Source organism: Calypte anna, chromosome 27 (assembly GCF_003957555.1).
Source record: "Calypte anna isolate BGI_N300 chromosome 27, bCalAnn1_v1.p, whole genome shotgun sequence".
Lineage (NCBI taxonomy): Eukaryota > Metazoa > Chordata > Aves > Apodiformes > Trochilidae > Calypte > Calypte anna.
The window spans coordinates 1817006-1829697 of record NC_044272.1 but is presented as its reverse complement, the minus strand read 5'-3'; the positions used below and the strand labels follow the sequence as shown (position 1 = coordinate 1829697).

Genomic DNA, 12692 nt, shown 5'->3' with positions numbered 1-12692 from the left:
ACAGGGTCTGTGTCCACAAGGATTTGACCCCGATATCCCTAATGCTGATGGTTGGTTCCTTGTGGTTGGCTCCAGCTGAGACCTGTGCTGGAGCAACACAGAAGGGCTGTGGGGGAGTCGGGCTGGCTGCTCCCCCCTACCCCCATGGAAGGACCATCCTCTGTCACACATTTCTGTCCTTGGGCTGGTGGCAGGTGACTGCCACTGGCCCAGGGCCTGTGTCCTTCTTGCTGATGGTAAGGTGGAGGCTCTGGGTTGATGGTGGGTGTTGGGGTGCAGGCAAGCTCGCTGTGGGCATCCCTGGTTTGGTGTGTGGTTCTCAGTGTGTTCTTGTCCTGCCCTGGGCTGCTGGCCCAGCTGTGCTCATGGAGGTGGTGGCTGTGGCTGTAAGAAACTGGAAACCGGAGGTTTTAGTGGGATGATGCTCACAAGATGCATCATCCACTGCTGGGGCTGGTGAGCAAAACCTGCAGCACTGGGGCAGCTGTAGCATCGCTGTCTCTGGGGCCAGCAGAGCTGTGGCTCTGGGTCACTGTGGGGTTTGCTGGCTGTGGTGGCTTTGGAAGCCCAGGGCTGGGCAATCTGCTCATTCCTGATGATGCTCCAGCTGAACTGGAGGCACTGGGGGAGTCTGGACCCTGGGGCATCATGGGGTCTGTTCTGTTGCTGCTGCCTTGGTCCAACGCTGTGATCGGGGGTTGCTCCTCTGGCATCAGGAGCACTCCCGTATTTCCAGAGGCTCCTGGAAATAGCTGGAGTGAATCAGCCTGGTGCTTGGTTCGAGACAAAGGCTTGAAAGCCTCGGGTAAGGAATTTGAGACGCCAACAAAACTTGTTGAGAACACCTTCCAAAGGGGAAGGAGGGAGGGAGCCTGCGGCTTCTGTGTGAATCAACAGCTCCAGCTCCATCTGTCCTGGGCAGACTCAGCACCAGATGCTCTCACGAGGCAGCCGGTGCCTGCCGAGATGGGTCCTTGGCAGGTTCTTGTGTTGGTATGAAAACCTTCAGAGTTGTCTCTGCAGTTTTCAGAGGCGTTTCTGGGAGGTTCACACCTGCATAGTGTTAGAACACAACAGTTGCTCTGCTCTGACTCAGCGGAGAGAAACCCCGTGCCCATCACCTTGGGTAAGGTCGTGACATTCTATACAGACCTGAGGGCCCTGCCACTCTCCCCAGAGCAAAGCCTTTTAATTGAGTGGCTAATTAATACCTAAAAATACTGCCCACAGCTGCTGCTGGAATCTGCCCTGTGGCAAAGGTACTGCTGGAGCTGTAGCAGTGTGGCCCAGTGTCCTTGGGAAGGTGCCCCAAGAGCATCGTGTAGGTGCCCAGTGCCCCAGGGAGTGCTGGAGGGTGCTCTGGAGGGTGCTTTTTGGATGCTGTGGGGTGCCCCAGCATGCCAGGGCACCTTGATCCTCACCAGGGAGCTTGGCTCTCACCCAAGCTGTGGCTGTGCTGCTCGCCTGCCCTCTCCCTGCCCAGTGCTTGTGCTCTTGTGAGCAGCCAAGGCTCAGACAGACCAAAGCTGATGCTGCCCTTTTCCTGGTGGCTGCTGTCCCTTGTCCTCTCTGGCCAGGGGACAGCAAGCCACCCTCCTGCAACCTGGCTCTTCAGCACCAGGCACAGGGCTGCTCCTCAAAGGGTGCTGGATTGGTGTCAAAGCTCTTTGGGGCTTCCAGCCCCTCTCCTGCTTGCAGTGTCTTGTCTGCCCGAGTGGCAGAACTGAGGGGACACGTTCTGCCCCTCCGCAGGTCCCGTGTCAGGTGTGGCTTCTGGGCTCTCTCCTAAGAACCCATTTCACACCTTGGCTGCAGAGCCAGACAAAAACGTGACTAATTCACAAATTACAGATGATGGGGGGCAGAGGCGTTGCCCATCCTCTCTCTCTCCATCCCCGGTGGTAAATGAAATTCAAATATATATAATTTGTGTCTGAAGGGCAGTGCAGGCAGTGTGAAGCTGATGACAAAGGCAGGCGGGGATGCCGTCGACCCGACCCCAGAGGCTGCTGCTCTGTGGGGGTCATGGCTGTGTGTGTGGGCTGGGGGGGGGTGTCCCTGGGGGCTGGCCCCACCGTCTCCGGTGATTTGATGCAGAAACAGTGTTTCACGCCTCAGAAGGTTAATTATGCGTCGTTCACCCATTTCTGCTTACTTTTGCTCCCCCTCCCCCGGTTGCCGTTGCTAGAATTTTATTTATTTATTTTTAAGCAGTTTCACAGATTTCCCTCCTGGGTGACTCTGGAATTAACTCGATCAATGCACGCCTGATGAAGCAAAATGTAATTTTTCCCTGGAGTCAGGCCTGACTCGGGGACGGCGCCGGTGCTGCCCGAGTGCGTTCTCCCAGAAAGAGGTCATTGCTGCCTGCAGGGCGAGCGCTTGCTGCTCAAATTCTCCAAATCTTTCAAACTTTGAATTTCAGATTTGTATCTCAGCTCCTGCACCAGCCTGGGTTCTGCCAGCATAGGCTCAGGATGGTGCTGTGCTGGGGCAGTCTGGCTCCACGACAGCCTTTGAGGTGAAAAAGGACCTAGAAATAAATAAATAAAAAATAAATCCAGGAACATTTGTCTCATCCTTGTGCCAGGCCAAGGGTCCAGGCTGGCAAGAAGGGGCTGGAGGTGTGAGGCTGAATGAGATGTGAATGGACTGTTCTGGCTCACAGCACTTGAAACCTTATCTTATTTTTTGTATTTGATTTATTCTTTTGTTTCTTTTAAATCCCCTCTTAATTTCAGACCTGTGCAGATGCTTTCCTGCTGCCCTCGGGCTGAGGAGAGGGGTGATGGGCTGGGATGAGGAGAGGGCTAGAGGCACAGCCACCCTGCTCAGCCTTCCCCCCTTCCCAGGGGGGGCTTTCTTTTAAATAGAAAATCATTAATATTTTCAAACCACACTCCAGAGCTTGCTGTTTGTTTGCAGGGAACAGTGTGAGGCAGCACCCACAGGAAAGCCTGGGGAAGGGGCTGTTTTCCCAGGGGGTGTTTTGATGCCTTTCAAAGCAAACACTTCCTATGTCCCTGCGTGCCACATCCCCACCCTGCTAGCCAGGGCCACCAACCCTAACACTGCTCTCTCCCTGCCCAGGTCCCTCTGGACACAGCAGTCCCCTCTTAGCATCGTTGCCCATCCCTGGCCGTCCCCTTCCCCCCCCCTTGGACATCAAGCACTTTCTGACCTTCCGGCTCAACGGGACCTCACCGCTCAACCTCTTCCCCAACTTCAACACGGTGAGTGCCTGGGGGGTGGGTGGGCATCAGCTGCCAGGTCCCTTCTTCCCTGCAGCAGTCCTTACACAGCACTGTCCCAACCCCTTACCAGGTAATTTCTGGGTTAAAGATTGGGGTCTTTGGCTGCTGGCCTCAAGTGCACGGCACCCACCCTGCCCTTAGCTTGGAGCAGTTTCTGCCCAGCTGTCACCCTTTTATACCAGAATAAAAAAGTTGGTTCATTTTAATCAAGATCAATTTAATTTTGCTCCTGGAATCAATAGTAATAAAGTAACTCTTGAGAGCAGTTAATTAGTTTAAAAGTAAATACAGAAAAGGAGAGGGAGAGGAGAAGGTGTATAAAGAGCCAACGAAGGTGCTGGTGTTGCCTGGCCTGGGGGTTGGGTGAGCCCTGGCCAATGCCAGACTTCTCCCACTGCTCAGTTGGGCTCAAGGTCCCCAATCTTGGACCACTGGACCAAAAGCTTGTGTTGTGCAATTAAACATGGCCCTCTAGAGATGTTCTGTGCTACCTCTACACTGGCCTGGGCAAAGAGCAGCAGAGGCAGGGAGGGCACTTTGGGGTTTGGTAAATGCCTAGTTTTGTGTCCCTTATGAACCTGGAAATGAGATTTTCCTGAGCTCCCTCCCCACCTGCTTGCCAACCTTTTGTAAGTGGTTTTGAGATTAAATGTGCTGGGAAGGTGCAAATTATCACTGAGATCTTCAAAGTTGGCTGCAGAAATTAAGCACAGGATCCTGGTTGTTGTTGACTGGGATTCAGCTGTCTAACTCCTGTAGGCTCTTTTGAAATCCCAGCTCTAGCCTGTCTCTCCCCTGTGCTAACAAGCAGGAACACAGGAGAGGAGAATATTTTGTATGTCATTAAGGTTGCTTCTCTCTGTCTGGGCTCCTTTTTTTAGTCACTCGTGAGTCAGTAGTGAACGGGAACCAGACCCTGTTGTTTGTTCTGCCTTGGCACATGCTCTCCAGAGTTGTGTTGCTTTAAAAAAAACAAAAAACCCCAAAAACAACACCCCAAAAAACATGGAAAATTAATCTCTTGCACTTGCTGGAGCTGCTGAACCCCATCGTGCTGTGTCTTGGCTGGGTGCTCGCTCCTCTGTCCCTTGGACTGGGGCTGCTTTCTCTGCCCAGGGAAGAGCCAGGTCAGAGCCTCCAGGTAGCAGCTGAGACTTGGGAGGCATTGGGAGGGTGGGAGGGCATCTCTCAGGGTGTTGTCTTGCTCTGGGCTACTGTAAAAAGGATCTGGGGGTTTGCCTGTGCTTCCTGGGGATGCAGAACAGGCCCTGCCCAGTGGAGCAGGAGCTGTTTGCAACTGCTGGGCAGAGCATTCTGTGCTCTGAGCAGGTCTCAGGGCTCTCATGAACCCCACAGATGTTTTACTCAGGAGCAAGTGAAACCTTTCCAAGCTGAGCTCTCCTGCCAGTTAAAGCAGCAACAACAACAGGGGGAAAAAAAAATCCTCACGCAACACAGAAGGCGCGTTTCATGCTCGAAAGGCCCTTTCCAGCTCTGGGGATGCTGCAAATCCCCAGGGCCCAGCAGCATCTCACAAAACCACAGCAGGAGACACAATCAGAACTGATGCTGCATCCCTGCGAGTTCCCGTTCCTGACCTCAGCAGCATTGCTATTTATATCAGGAGGAACATCCAGGGATAAATAAAGTAATGTGAGTCAATAAGAATTGACTACAAAGCCAAGATCTTTATTCTCCAAGCACACGGTGCACAAAGCCTACCTCTGCTGTCAGGTTGGTGCTTCTGGAGCCCCCCTGGAAGAGCCTCAGCCCCCCTGGCTGTGGCACTGGTAGGTCCTGCTGCAGCACAGCCTCTGCTATGCTTTGAGGGGTCTGGGGGTTCTTTTTCATGTCTGCAGTGGCAGGGAGAGGCTGGAGGTGTGGTTGTGTGGAGAGAAGCAGGAGGACTCCTGGGTGGGAGCCAAGCTCTGTGCACTGGCTAGGGCTGGGCACCCCAAGCTTGCCTGGTGGGGTCCCACGGGGCTGGGTGGGTGCCTCATGGCTCATCAGGACACGGTGTTCATGTTTGTTTTGGGATAGTGGGAACAGTGACAGGCACTGGCTTTGGCTGGGATTTGTGGGGTGGGGCAAGGAGCTTGGTAAAGGCTCAAGTTGATGCCATCACCTCATGCCCCAGGAAGCAGAAGGGACCCTTTGCTGGGGCCAACAGTGCCACCACCCTGGAGTCGGTGTTCAGCTGCAGCCCCAGCATCACTGGCTTTGCTGGCAGGTTCAGGTTGGTGCCAGGATGCTCCTTGGCTCCTTTGGCATCCTTATGCAGGCATCTCCCATTCCTCTGCATCCCTCCCCTGCTCCAGGCACGGGGCTCAGGGGTGGCTGGGAGCTGGCAGTTGCTTTGAAGGTTTTTCTTGCCTTTGTATGGAAAAAGTAGATGTTTTTCTTGAAAATATGTGCCAGCCATTCTTTTGCCCTCAGGCTGGCAGGTCAGGGATGCTGCCTGTAGCACGTTGCAGTGTTTGTCATCAAGGGTGGAGCAGCATCTTCACCAACTGTAGCTTCCTCCGGGTCTCCTCTGAACCCCAAATGCCTCTTCATTTATATGCCAGATAAGTAAGTAAAATTTCGTAGTGAACAGGCAGTTCATTAATCACCTGCTTTTACCATTCTGCTCACTTCTGGAAAGGAATTTGGGGTCTTGATAATGGCTCTGTTGTCCAGGCATGTGCCTTGAAGACTGATGCACCTGTCTCAGCAATGAAATAGCTTTGCAGAGAAATACGATCGCCTGCAAGCCCAGGGCCCTACTGACAGCAGGACTCAGATAAGATAATCTCCCTGTGCCACAGGGTAGGGGAACAATACTTGCATTCTAGTTTATAGCCACGCTCAAACAAAGAGGTTATTATTGTTTTCCTCCCTTAATAAATGCATTTTGTTTAAAACAATTATGGCTTTTCGAACAAGTTTGCTGCCAGGGCTGAGGAATGACACCGAGCCCAAAGCGCCAGGAGCTGTCATCAACCTCCAGGCATCTGCCTGTCCCGACAGCTCCTTGGGGAGGGAGACACAGCCCCCCCTGCCTGGCCTGAGCCGTGTCTGGTGGGCATGCATTGGGCACCCGTGGTTCTGCTCACTCCATTGGCTTTGCACAGGGATGTTTCAGCTCCCTGATGATGAGCACGTGGTGGATTAATGGCTGGTTGTTTGTTTTGTTCACCTCTGCACCCTTCTTTGGCTCCTGCTCAGGCTGCCCTGGCACTGGGGGCAGCAGCCGGGAGCTCAGACAGATGATAGATGATTTGCCATCTGTGATGCTGGTGTCTGTGGTGGGGAGAGAGGGGATGGGGGCACAGGCAGGGGAGCAGGAAACGGATGGGGAGGATGAGGTCTGCAGACCTTGTCCCCCAACCAGGCCAAACCCTTCAGGTTTGTTTCTTTCAGGGATGTTTTAAACCAATGAGTGTGGGCAGTGCTGGTGCACAGTGTGCGGGTCCCTCCTTGGCAGCTGGGGATGCTCTGCTGCCCCACACACCAGGCACAAGCTCTGCCAGCGTTTTCCGTGGCTCCTCAGCTGCAGGGGCTCAGGGCAGCCCTCCCAGCCTGGCACCCACCCGCCCTCTGCCTTCCTTTCCTTTCCAGATGGACCCGGTGCAGAAGGCAGTGATCAGCCACACCTTTGGCATGCCCACCCCGCTCAAGAAGAAGCAGTTCATCTCCTGCAACATCTGCCACCTCCGCTTCAACTCTGCGGTAAGCGGGGACAGGGACAGTGCCACGGCTGAGCCGGAGCATCCCAGGACGGGGCCCTGGCTGATGCCCATCATGCTGGTGGCACCTGGGTTTTTCCCCCAGCTTTTTATTCTACGTAAATGAAACGGGGCTCCTGGGTGCTGCTCTCTGTACCCACCTGGGCATTGTGCCCTGGCCAGGCTGGCTCCAAGCTGTCTGGTCAGAGCTCATGGCTGGGTGCTGCTCTGCCACCATGATCAGAGCTCTTGGGCTTCAGAGCTCTGCAACCCTGAGCTGGGACAGTCAGTCCCTCCGTCCCCAGGACACTCAGTGCCACTCTCCCTGCCCATGTCCCCCATGGTCCTGTCTGCGTGCTGGCCCAGCTGCCCCTCGCACGCCAGGCGTGTTCTGTGCAGAGCCGTGACCCACTTAAGCTGCAGCCCATCCCTGCTATCCAGGGGGAGTTTATTGTGTTTGCTAATGAGGCCCCGCACTCGGAGGGACCTTTTGTTTTCCCACAGACCCAGCATCACTGCACCCCCTGGACACCGCTCCTAGCCCTGGGAATGCCATAGGGAGGGGCACGGGGGAAGGAAGGGCTTCTCCTACTGGAGCACGGGAAGCACCAGCCATGCGAATTAATGCACGCTGCTCAGTGGTTCAGTGTCTTAATTCATATTGGATTTACTCGCTGTAAATTGCTGAACTGCGGTTCATTTTGGGGACAATGCAGCATTGTCCCCAACTGTGCAGGACACAAATGTTTGGGTGATTTTCTTTTGTGTATGTTTTTATCAGTTTAGCACAGGCATGAACCCATCAACGCCTGCTTCATTATTCAGTGTTCATTGGGGGAAAAGGAGCCCAGGAATGTAAATTGCATGTTAGACACCCATGAGGTTACAATGGGCATCATGCCCTCCCCACCAATGTACTTTTTTATTTCATTTTTCTAGCTAGAAATTCACTCTGTGGTTCTGAAGTCACAGATTTTGCCTGAAAGCTTCTTTTAAAAGTGACTTGATGCATTTAATCAGAGCAGGGTCCTTATCTTGGCTGTGCCATGTGGTGCTGTCTTAGCAGAGTGATACCTCGGCTGAGGTTTGCGTGCAGAGCAGCCAGGCAGGAGGAGAAAAGCAGCTTTGTGCTGCACCCCGCTGAAGCTGCCACCCCCCAGGTGGCCCCAGTGGGTGGGTGAATGTCACCAGGGGTGGTGGCAGCACTGGAAACGTTTTGGAACAACTGCAGCCCCAGGGCTGACCCCTTCACCCATCCTCCCGGTGTCCGTCTGTCCGGCAGCAGCACCGACGTGGCTGTCCCCTTCTCTCCCTCCCCAGAACCAGGCAGAAGCTCACTACAAGGGCCACAAGCACGCACGGAGGCTCAAAGCCATCGAGGCCATGAAGAACAAGCAGAAAGCAGTGGGGGCCACCAGCCAGGATGGTGCAGCTGAGTTCACCCCCAGCCCCGAGGGCAGCGGGGAGCCCAGCAGCACAGGTACGGGGACAAGGGGTGTGGGGGGTCTGGTGCTGGAAGCTGTGGTACTGGTGTGAGCGATGCAGCTGGTTCCTGGGGTGCTGTGGTGTTGTGCTCACAGCATGGCCAGGATGGGGCATCCTGAAGAGCCCAATGAAATCCTGACCTGCAGCAGCCTTGTGTCTGAGCATCCCTCCTGGCCGACCACAGGAGGGCTGCGGTTACTGCCGCATAAACACCCCAGCAGAGCACTAATAATGAGATTTTGTGCTCTGCTGGGGTCCCAGCAAAATGGGAAGGTGGGAATCCAGCCTGGGATCCTGGGGAGAGCCTGGCTCCATACGTCCCTGCAGCTGCCTGGGAGAAGCAGCAGGTGCTCACCCCAGGATTTGATGTCTCTGGGAGAGAGGGGCTGCAGGAGGGGCTGCGTCCCCTGCCCCAAGGAGGGCTCACACATCCCCTGTGCTGGGACAGGGTGGGTGGGACCCAGTTCCCTCTAAATGCAGCAGCTCTGGAGCTCACCTGGGCTTTTGTGCTGCCACGAGCTGCAGATGAGAGTGGGAATAGGAGAGAGCTTGGGAAGAGCTCTCTTCAGCAGGGATGAGCCTGAGCAGATGGTGCCTGAGGTGGTCTCTAGGAGGATGGGGGTGCTCTCTGCAATCCAAGAAACTTGTTCAGGCATAGAGGGCTTTCCTTTTCTGCCCATTTCTTTCTCTTTTCCCCCTTCTCCTTTCCCTCCCGCCAGCTCAAGCCAATGGCCTGCAGGAGCCAGAGGGTGAGGGCAGCAGTCAGGGGCTGACGCCTGGCACTGAGGAGTCACCCGTGGAGCTGCCGGGCAGCATCGCCCCCCTGGGCTCCCCACCGGCTTCTGAGCTTTCCGAGGGCACCTCGGATGCCACCAGCGTCACCTCCTCGGCCACACCGGCAGCCGAGGCACAGGCAGCTGAGTCAGGCAGCAGCGTCAGCTCCACCCCTGACAGCGAGAAGGAGGGGAAGAAGAGCAAACAGCACCTGTACTGTCCCACCTGCAAAGTCACTGTCAACTCCCTGTCACAGCTGGAGGCTCACAACACCGGTAAGGACAGCAGGGGAGATGGGGGTACAGGCCCCTTGCAGCTCCCTCCAGGCTCCCCACAAAGCCCCCCCTGTGCCCCATCACCAAACAGCCTTGCAGGGAAATGGAGAGCATTAATGAATGTTGCTTTAATTAAAACTAGTTAAGGTGGCTTGCAAAGATAAGTGGTGGTGTTTTACCTGTGCCACAGTGCATGGAGTGAATTTTAGCAAGGTCAAATGCACTTATTGTTCATCTCTCTTAATTAAAGACGTTTTCAGATACATTTAATCAAATGGCTGGAGGCTACTTTATATTCCACAGCAGTTTGGTGTTAAGCTGACAGCAGCACCAGTGCCTCTCTCAGACCTGGAGTAATCCTTCCAAAAGCAGCTCGGTGTTTTGGGGTCTTGGTGGCTTTTGGGGAGCCCCTTGGGAATGTAAAGAGCTCTGGAGTCCAGCAGTGACTGAGGGGCAAAAGGGGGTGGCTGGACCCCCCTAGATAGTGGCAGAGGGCAGCCCTTGTGCAGGGGATCCTCAGTGGGTCTGTGGGTGCTGCAGCACCCCTTCCTCTGGGAGGTGCTACAGAAGGATGGACACCCCAGGTTTAAAGGGAAGGACCCCTCCCCTCAGTTCAGGAACAACTGGGATCCAGTTCCCCCAGCCTCAGCTGCCCACTGGGGCAGCAGCAGCAGCCGTGCACAGGGGTCGGCTCAGGACATGGCTGCTGCTTAGCTGCAGACGTGTCCTTTTGCTTTTGTCAGCTCCAGTTACAAATTCAGGAGCTGATTTGGGGAGAAAGAACAAACAAACAAACAAACAAATGTTTGCAGCTTGTGCTCCTCCGTGCCTGTCACATGGACTGGGGCTCCTTGCTTAACGCCTTAAAAAATAGAATGAATTAGCAGGGGCTTAAATTACTCGCCTCCCCCCCCAAGCTGCCACCGTGGCGCTGACAGGGGCAGGACAGGGCACTCTGTCCCCAGGTGTGCCAGGGATCCGTGTCCCTCCTTCCAGCCCCCTGTCACCCATCTAAGCTATTCCTGGCTCTGCAGCCGGATCCTGTCTGACCTTGGGTGCAGCTCAGATGCTGCAGCACAGCGGGCAGCACGCGCCCGGCTCCGCAGACTGTGCCAGCGCCCAGGGACAGGAGACAGGCTCCAGCACACACTTAAAATAGCAGTTTCTCCGAAGGTCTGGCACATGGAGGGAGCAGGGGGGGGGTTTGTCTTCGAGAAGCCGAGCATTTCTGGTCTGCCTGTGAAGTGCAGCTGGCCACGAGAGCTTGGCAGGGTTTGGGAGCAGCCTGCAGCATCCCCAGCCAGAGCTGGGACTCACTTTCTGCTGCTGAGCACAGGGAGGTGGGGGACGAGGATCCCATGGGATGGGGGATGCACAGGAGGATGCACAGGGGGGCAGCTGGTGTTTGCTGAGTGTCCCCTCTGCCACCCAGGTGCCAAGCACAAGTCGATGCTGGAAGGTCACGGCACCCAGCTGCGGCGAGGCCGAGGGAAGCTCCTCTCCCGGGCAGGCCACAAGTCCAAGCGGATCGGTAACAAGGGCAGCATCAACATCCAGAACAAAGCGTTCCACTGCCAGGTGTGCGAGATCTACGTGAACTCGGAGACCCAGCTCAAACAGGTGATGATCCCTGGGATGGGGACGGTGCTGTTTTCCTTTCCCTGGGGATGCTCCATGGGGTGGAGCTGTGCAGACTCCTCTGCACGGGCACTGGGGGCCTGGGGGTGGGCACCTGATGGTCCCCTGTGAGAAGCTGCTGGGCATGCCCTGTGGACCCAAGCCACATGGTGCTGTGGGTCTGTCCTGGCTGTCCTGGCTCTTGGTAATCTGGCTGTTTTCCTCTCGCAGCACATGAGCAGCCGGAGGCACAAAGACAGGCTGGCAGGGAAGCCACCCAAGCCCAAGTACAGCCCCTACAACAAGCTGCAGAAGAACGCTGCCCTTGCAGTGAGTATTCTCAAGGTATCTGTCTGCCTGCAAAAGACCCACCTGGTTTGCTCTCTGTAACATCCCCTGCCACATTGACCATCTCCTGCAATGAGACATGGGAGCTGCCTTTCTTAAAGCCTCATTCCTTTGAATCCTACCATCCCATCCAAGCTGCTCTCCTTGGGGAGGGTGGGTTGTAGCAGTGAGAGGAGTTCTGAGTCTTTATTGGTGGGAAGGGAAGCAGGGGAATAACTGTGCATCCTCTGGCTGCAGCACTGTCAGCTGCAGCACTTGGGAATCTTCCACCCGTTGTGTGATTCCTGAACAGGAGAGCTGGGCTGGGCTGGTGGGGATCAGGAAAACAGAGCACTTGTTTGTAGACACATGGCTGAGCAATGTTGGGCAGCAAACATGTCCCAGGGCAGCAGAGCAAAGAGCCACAGCAGGGCACATCCCAGTGGGCGAAGGCCAGGGTAGAGCCCAGGGGTGGTATGGTGGGGCTGGACCCCCCGGGAGGTTTGCAGCTGGGACAACCCTTTGTTCAGCCATGCCAAGAGAGCAGGGCTGTGGGTCAGGGATCTACTGAGGGGGATGTGGGCTGCTGCGGGAGAGGGACTGGAGCTCCCCTGCAGCCAGATGCCCCTCACCATGTCCCCTCGTCCTTCCTTTCCCGCAGTCCAAGCTGGCTTTGCAGAAGCACCTCACCAAAACCCTGGCGACCCGCTTCCTGCCCAGCCCGCTCACCGCCGCTGTCTGCGCCATGCCCGGTCCCCTCGCCCTGCGGCCAGCAGCTGCCACCACCCTCTTCCAAGCCCCCATCCTCGGACCAGCTCTTTTCCGGACGCCTCCAGCCCACGTCCGCACCACTCCGGGCCCCATCGTCTTCGCACCCTACTAGAGCCGCTCGCCGGACCGGGCCGTGCCGCGGGGGGACAGCACTCCCAGGCGGGCTGCTCTGCTGGCTGGTGGGAAAACATCATCCTCGACATCAACCCCGGCTTATCCTTTGCTTCGAGTGGGTTCCTGCTGGAGCGAGACACCCCGGCAGAGCCCGACCACCCCACTGTGCGTCCCCGCTGCTCCCCCTGCCTGTGCTGCCCCCTGCTCGGCAGAGGAGCCCATCACACAGGGAGAGAACCATGCCTGAGTCACCAGGACCATCTCATGGCCAGGGGTTGCCTGGCCTCGGCCAGCTGGCTTCTTGTTCATCACCCTCCCAGGTACCAGATTGGAGGAGGAGGAGCCGGCAGCTCCCTGAAGGAAGAAAC

The 12692-nt window shown here is 56.1% G+C and overlaps 1 protein-coding gene across 1 annotated transcript; it reads left to right on the top strand.

The window, feature by feature from the left end:
* The first annotated feature begins 648 nt into the window (after window positions 1-648).
* ZNF385C (zinc finger protein 385C) lies at window positions 649-12485 on the top strand. The gene is made up of 8 exons (XM_030465727.1): window positions 649-805; window positions 3091-3233; window positions 6855-6965; window positions 8282-8441; window positions 9166-9495; window positions 10928-11026; window positions 11249-11457; window positions 12101-12485. Exons 1-8 carry the CDS (start codon window positions 649-651, stop codon window positions 12320-12322), a joined length of 1431 nt encoding a protein of 476 aa, XP_030321587.1. The 3' UTR covers window positions 12323-12485.
* The last annotated feature ends 207 nt before the right edge of the window (window positions 12486-12692 follow it).

Coding starts and splice junctions, on each gene's coding strand:
- ZNF385C (XM_030465727.1), top strand. CDS start 649: ATGGGGTCTGTTCTGTTGCTGCTGCCTTGGTCCAACGCTGTGATCGGG. Junction 3,234..6,854: donor TCTTCCCCAACTTCAACACG/GTGAGTGCCTGG, acceptor TTTCCTTTCCAG/ATGGACCCGGTGCAGAAGGC. Junction 9,496..10,927: donor GCTGGAGGCTCACAACACCG/GTAAGGACAGCA, acceptor TCTGCCACCCAG/GTGCCAAGCACAAGTCGATG.